This window comes from Balaenoptera ricei, chromosome 19, assembly GCF_028023285.1.
Source record: "Balaenoptera ricei isolate mBalRic1 chromosome 19, mBalRic1.hap2, whole genome shotgun sequence".
In the NCBI taxonomy this organism is placed as follows: Eukaryota; Metazoa; Chordata; class Mammalia; order Artiodactyla; family Balaenopteridae; genus Balaenoptera; species Balaenoptera ricei.
The window spans coordinates 62,361,159-62,368,546 of record NC_082657.1 but is presented as its reverse complement, the minus strand read 5'-3'; the positions used below and the strand labels follow the sequence as shown (position 1 = coordinate 62,368,546).

The following is a 7,388-nucleotide window of genomic DNA, read 5'->3' as shown; positions in this document are numbered from 1 at the left end:
TTGTAGGATGCAGCTGAAGCAGAATTAAAGGGAAATGGAGAGCACTGACTTCTGAGATCTCTCAAATCAATGAATTGGATTAGAAATAAATAACAGAAAGATCTCCAAATGTTTGGAAATTAAACAGCACACTTTGACCCAAAAGAGGAGAAAGTTTTGCTTTCAGCCACGATGGAGCAGAGAGACTGGGTTTCCCCTTTCCCCTCACATGTCTATTAAACTGGACAAAATACATGAAACAAGGGTTTTGATGTCACTCCCTCCCTTGCCTTCCCTCTTCCCCTTCTCCCCCCATCCTCTCCTTCTGTACTTATTCCCTGCTTCATTTCACAGAGCATTTGAGGAATATCATCATGTTTATCTCATTAGAACAAAACCTCCTTGAAGCTGGTGGCTGGGTCTTCTGTTTTGTATCTCATGTGTCCTGGTACAACATCCCCGCATTGTGGTAACCAATTAATGTTGTTAAATGAAATGATCGTCAGCCAGTTCAAAACCGTGACCCCACTTTGCAGCACAGAGAATCTCTTAAATTTGTATTTTGCTTTTTACTTTTCTAAGCTTTTAAAATTTCACTTGATTCTCTCAAGAGTTCTGTGTAGGGGGCTTCCCTGGTGGCGCAGTGGTTGAGAAATCTGCCTGCTAATGCAGGGGACACGGGTTCGAGCCCTGGTCTGGGAAGATCCCACATGCCGCGGAGCAACTAGGTCCGTGAGCCACAACTACTGAGCCTGTGTGTCTGGAGCCTGTGCTCCACAACAAGAGAGGCCGCGATAGTGAGAGGCCCGCGCACCGCGATGAAGAGTGGCCCCTGCTCGCCACAACTAGAGAAAGCCCTCGCACAGAAACGAAGACCCAACACAGCCAAAAATAAATAATTAAAAAAAATAATAACAAATGTTCAAGTACAATTGGTGTCTTAAAAAAAAAAAGAGTTCTGTGTAGTAGGTGGGTGGGTTTAATATGATCACTTTCCAGGTGGGAAAGTACAAAGACCCACTGCATCTATAGCACACTTGGGAGATCTCTCCAATTACACTGATTATTTGTGGTGAGGGTAATTAGATGTTAGGTGTGTTGTTAATTTTTTCTCTTCTAGATTTCAACTGGAAGACAGCAGAGGGCGCCTGACCACACAAAAGGTACACTAAATGTTAACGATATATTAGATTTAAGATTATTCATTAAAGTTTCAAAAATGTGAATTTCACTAAAATAGGACCGTGTACTTAATCTTTCTACTATTTTAGGATTCTGATCTCATTTTAAATGTTCTCTTCTCCTTCTTTCTTGGTAATGAGAGTTTCAACCTCACGTAAATCACCATGACACTATTAATTCCAAGAGCCTTCCAACTGAGCTTCAAGATTCTTTCAGATAATAAAAGTATGAAATCCTGCATCTACCAGATCCTTCCAAATCTTCAGCAGGGAATAGGCTCCCCCTTCTGTAGCTCTTAAGAGGCGACCCCTGTAATGTGTTGCAGACAGATGCGCTGTGACTGAAGGGCCATCTTACTTCAAGTGTATTGCCTCCAGGTTACCTAATATTCTCAGAAAAGTATAAAAGGATTAGGCATGCTCTTAGTCATATTGCACTAGAGGGAAAGTAATGGTTTCTGAGGAGCACTAGTGAGGCTTTCGCCATTTGTAGCTCATTGTTGAAGGCGATTATGTCTGCAGGTTCAGGGGCCAGGTTCCTGTGAAATTCTGCAGCTCCCTTCCAATTGGCTTCTAGCTGGTTCTTTTCTCTATCATCTCACATGTTCTCCCATTCTCCTACAATCAGTGTTGGGGACGGCGGCAGCCTGAATCCTATTCCACCCCACCCCCACCCCCCGTAGTTCCCCAAATTTTCTTTTTCTTTTTTTTAAAGATTTAATTTTTAAATTTATTTTTGTCTATGTTGGGTCTTCGTTGCTGTGCGCGGGCTTTCTCTAGTTGTGGTGGGCGGGGCTACTCTTCGCTGTGGTGCGTGGGCTTTTCCTTGTGGTGGCTTCTCTTGTTTGTAGAGCACAGGCTCTAGGCGCACGGGCTTCAGTAGTTGTGGCTCACGGGCTCTAGATAGCAGGCTCAGTAGTTGTGGCACACGGGCTTAGTTTCTCCGCAGCATGTGGGATCTTCCCGGACCAGGGCTTGAACCCATGTCCACTTCGTTGGCAGGAGGATTCTTATCTACTGTGCCACCAGGGAAGCCCTATTTTTCTTCTGGAAGACTAGGCTAATGGACAAGGCTTGGAGTTGGCTGAAAAAGCATTCCTCCCTGGCTGCTAAGAGATTAGTAAATTGATTGGATCTAAGTTGATTTTGTTACCGACCAGGATTCTTGGACTCCTTAATCAATAGAAATTGATAAGAGGCCAGAGAAGAAATTCAGGCAAGGCTTTATTGGGACTTGTGCTGCAGCACGAGGGAGCGAAACCAAGTAGCAGGTTCCTTTGCTTGCTCCCTGATGGGGGATGGGGGTGGGGGGGCGAGCTGGTACCTTACATGGGGTGAGGGCATGAGGCGGTCCACGGGTTGGTCTCCAGCAGTGGCTTTGGTGGTCTGCCCCCGCCCCCAACTTGGCGGTGCTGAGTAGAGGGATCATTTGCAGTACCCGTGCTTTGCTTCCTTACTCCTCAGAAGTGGCAGTTGGGTCTTTTGTCTTTTTGTATCTTGTTCATAGTTTGCCCCAACTGCCACATGCATGCAGTTATTTTTAATCCCTTAGTTTCTTTGTATTTTGTTTGGAGGCGATTTGTCCAGGTGCAAGCACTGCACCAAAAGGTCTCAGGTCCCAGCCTGTCACAATTTCTTTAAGGCTGAGCCTTGTGGTGGTTCACCCACAAAGTAGGAAAAGAGATTATTTCCTGATTTATGCTTTCCCTTTGCCAAATGTTTGCTTGTGCTTGTCCTTAATTTATCCTGTTTCCTTGATCACAAGCCCAAAGATGACATCTTCTAAGCAATGAGAAGCATTTTCACTCTGCTCTGTCCAAACCATAGCATTCCACGTTCTACGTGTGGTTTTTCCCGTTTACTAAATCGTTTGAGTCAAATGCTAGCGGGCGGTTTTGGCTTCCCAGACTTGGAACACTGACTGCTCTCGGAGGGGGTGTCATCAGCCCTGCTCGATCATGGAGAAACAAGTCCCCTCACACAGGACACTTAAGGAGTCACCTAGAAGGCGGACTGGCAGGGCTGTTTTTCTTGCTGAGCACAGTACCCTCAGCCCCTAACAATATCTGGCGCTCAGGGTCTGCGAATCCTTTAAGTGCATAAGCATCTCTATGGGGACCGAAGCCACAGCAATCATTTGACTCGTACAAGGGTTCGCGCTGACAAAACGCGGCTCATTTACCGAGTCACCCAGCTGGGTCACTGTGCAATGTGCACGCACTAAGCAATATGCGTAAACACGGCAGACACTGAAGCCAACCTTCAGGCCCGGGCCCGGTGGCGGCGGGAACAACAGGCGTCGAGTCCCCGGGAGGAGGTCTCCGAGCTGAGGGCGGACGGCACGGGGACGGGGACGGGGACGGGGCCCCACTGCTTCCAGGCGGACGCCACCCAGAGCCCGAGGCCCCCAAGCCCGTTTCCAAAGGCGGAGCACAACGAACCGGTAAAGCCTCCATCCCCCGGCCCAGGCCCGCCCACTCCGCCCACTCCGCCCACTCCGCCCCGCCCTCGGAAGCGCGCTGGGGGGCGGACCGGAAGTGACGCGATTTCTGCGCGCCGCCCAGCACGTATTTTTTGAGCGCTGCGCGCCGCTCGAGACTCACAGGTGTCCCGGCATCTTCTCTGACGCGGCGCGATGGGCAAGAAGGGCAAGAAAGAGAAGAAGGGCCGCGGGGCGGAAAAGACGGCCGCCAAGATGGAGAAGAAGGTGTCCAAGCGCTCGCGGAAGGAGGAGGTGAGCGGGGCCGGCGGGCGGGCTGGCCTCCTTCGTCCCGGGTCTCGTGCGTAGCCGGGCCCCCTGTGCTGGGCGCTGGGAGGGGCCGGGCTGAGCGGGCGCGCCTCTGCAAGCCTCAGTCCTTGGCTTTAAAAAGGGGTACGTGATCCTCACGGCAGCTCTGAGCAGTGAGCGTCCGTGGAATAAGTAAGTGGAACTGTGGGGCGTTCCAGAACAGTCCTCTGTGTCTCTCTCCGTCTCTGTCTCTCCCTCTCCCTCCCTACCCCTCTTACTCTCTCCCCCTCTTACTCTCTCCCCCTCTTACTCTCTCCCCTTCTTTCTCTCTCTCTGTCTTTACAAGGGTCTACAAATGGATCAGTGCTGAACTTAGAGGAGAGCGCTCTGCTCTTACTTGACTGTTGCTCACGGGCTCCCTAACCCGGGGCGGTTTATAGGGGTTAATGAGTGTTTGCTGCGTGCCAGGCATTGTGCTCTCTGGGCTTTAATTCTTACAACCAATTGAGTTAGGTAACTTTGGCGTCCCCATCTGACAGGAAATCGGAAGCTAACAGGTTACGCGCAGCTCAGGGTCACACAGCTGTGAGGTGGCTTGGAGCTGGAATTTGACCGGATGTCCCTGATCCAGAGCTCTTGACCGCATACGCTTGTCCCTTTTCTTCCTATGGCATTCGTGTTTCCATTTCCTTATCTGTCAAATAATGGGGTTGGGCCTTTCCCCTCCCTGTCTCCTGTCATTTTTTGGCAGGGGGACTAAGCAAGTGGTCGTGGGGGACAACTTGGAGTTCTGCCCAGTGCAGAACTCATGTCTCAGATACCTGGTTGACACCTGCACGAGGCTGTCACGCAGATTCCTCCCCTTCTACACTGTCCTATTGAAGCCCCATCTCTTCACCCTGCTGGGGAGACCTACATCACCTGGGCTCACTCCTCTCCAGCCACACAACTCTGTGCTGTGTCTCAGATATGCCACCTTCTTTCTGCACCTCAACCCCAAATACATTCTTCTACACTGGCTCCTTTTCACCTTTGAGCCTGTTGTCACCTTGGAGAGGCTTTCCCCGACTAGGCCGCCTGTGCTGCCAGACCTACCCTGTCCCAGCCCCTCAGCCCCATGAGTGTGACACTCAGCCGTTTGAGAAGTGCTGCCTTAGAGTGGTAGGAGGGAAGCTTACCTGGCTCCTGGACCTTGTTCTAATCTGGTGAGATTTGTTCAACGTGCGGGCATGGGGAGCGGCTACTGGATTAACTGGCAAGAAGTGGAGGAGGTGGGGGTTGAAACGAGTCACCCGACAGTCACCGAACCAAAGTTGGGTCCCCTCGCCTGCACGCAGCAAAGCCAACCTACAGACCCCGGGTTGTGGTGAGGGAAACTGTGGGGTTTATTGCAGGTGCTTGGTAAGGAGTCCAGGCAGCTGGTGCTCAAAAGACCCGACCTCCAGGAAGGCTTTCAGGGAAGGTTTTTAAAGACAGGGTCAGGGAAGGGGTGCTGTGGGCTGTGTGACCAGCTTGTGGGCGTTCTTCTTGTTGGTTGGTGGTGAGGTCATCGGGAGTCAACATCATCAGCCTGTTTCCAGCCCGTCTGGGGTCTGCATTCCGGGGGCAGCACGCAGTTAACTTCTTCCACCTGGTGGGCGTTTCCGTATCTGCGAAACAGCTCAAAGGACGTGGCGCAGAGTATCATCTACAGCTGTTGAGGAGGAACTGAAGGTCCTTGACTTTAAGACCAAACTATTATTATTTTGTCTTCCTTGACTGTTTTTCTTCTTTCTGCATTTTCTCATTTCTCTGATTAAATTTATTCTTTGGAACTTGGGAAGGCCTAGGAGGCTAAAGTTTTTCTACAGACAAGGGGCAGGCAGAGGACATGTTGGCGGAGGGCGGGGGGGTGTGCGGTTTCCTGTCCCCGGAAGGCTTCATAGGGTCCTGCTCAGTTAACGACGGCAGAGCCTGTGCTCCTAGCTAAGGGGTCAACGAGGCCTGCTCCCAAGCAGAGACACCGTGGTCGTGCCTGCCCTCGCGTGGCGGGGTTTGATGCTTCCTGCCGGCCTAGCCAGGTGGGTGCCAGTGCCACTCGCCCCAGGACTGATACAGCAGCTCTCCCTCCAGGCCTGCTGCTGCCCGTCGCAGCCACACCTTCCTCCCACCTTGTTCCCGTCTTCCCTTCTGCCTTTAAGGAAGATAATTTCTCGGGTGAGTGACAGTGGGCTAGGAACTGTGAGCTTATTGAGGCTCCAACAGTCACTTCTCCACGCGGGTCTTCCTGTAAGGGTCCAGTGGGTCAGTAACTTGTCTTGAGTACCTAATTACACATAGGAGTAGCAGGATAGCGGATGTTTTTGTGGACTCCCGTGAAGGTGAAAATTGGTAGAGCCAGTTGGGTCCTAATTTGTCGATACCTAGAAAAGTGGAAGGTACAACCTAGCAGTTACACACCTAAAGGTTTACCTTGGAAAAATTACCCCCAGCTACACAAAGACAGGTACTAGAGCGGCCGTGGTAGTATTTCTTGTAAAAAAGAAAATTTTGGAGGTGACCCAGATGTTCGGCAGCAGCTGGATGGGTGGAGAAACCATATAGCTCTGCCACCGTGACAACGAACGGGTTCAGGGCATCAAGCCTTTCTTTCAGCAGTGTTAAGCAAAAAAGCAAGTTGCAAGGGAATATTCAGTACGATAACATTTACATGGAATTGAAAAACCTAAAACAATAACGTACGTGGTTTACGGATATATAACATGTAGTAAAAGTATAGAGAGATGGCGTGAGAGTAAGGAGCCCTCCATTCCAGAGAGTGGCTGCCTTCGGGAAGGTGAAGGGGGTACACACGGTGGGGGCGGGGTTGCGGGTGGCCGTTCGGGCCCAGGGGGTGTGATGCTCTGATGAAAGGAACTGAGAGGAAGCCAGTGCGGCTGGGAGAGTGAGGAGATGGGGTGGGACGTGAGGCAGGCGAGGGCGGGAGAAGGGTCTGGAAGACCCGCTTTCAGGCCCTGCAGAATGTGGAGCCTGGGAAGGAGAGCCGGGGTGGGGTGGGGTGGGAGGAAGGATGGGGGGGACAGATGCCAGGTCTCAGCATGAGCAAGGTGCTGGGCTGAGCATTGAAGAGAAGGATGGGAGACTTTCCCGTGACAGACAGATCATGCATCACTGCGGGGTGGGCGGCACTAGTGTAAATGCAGGGACTTAGGGCAAGAAGACTGAGTTCCAATGCTGCCCAGCTGTGCACGGAAATTGGCGCCTTAACGTCTAAATTGGTTTCTGCGTTCCTAACGGTGGAGACCTTCGTACACGGATTGGCTGCAGCTGATAGATGTCGGGCCCCCACCGCGCAGGCGCCGTTCTAAGCAGACTGACATGTCTGGTTCATTTGGAGCTTATGTTTTGTTATGTTGGTGGGAGGGAGGTGGAAACAAAATAAATAAATGAACAAGAAAACATCAGACCCCGCTCTGCAGACAGCAAAGCAGGCTGGTGCGGTGGCCCAGGCCTGGGTTTCC

At 51.3% G+C, this 7,388-nt stretch overlaps 1 protein-coding gene across 1 annotated transcript in view; it reads left to right on the top strand.

The window, feature by feature from the left end:
- Positions 1-3,729: 3,729 nt before the first annotated feature.
- KLHDC4 (kelch domain containing 4) overlaps positions 3,730-7,388 on the top strand; it is a 57,381-nt gene continuing 53,722 nt past the window's right edge. The window contains exon 1 of the mRNA XM_059904900.1: positions 3,730-3,894. Within this exon, the coding sequence (XP_059760883.1) occupies positions 3,796-3,894 (99 nt within the window). The 5' untranslated portion in view covers positions 3,730-3,795. The remainder of the gene's footprint in view (positions 3,895-7,388) is intronic.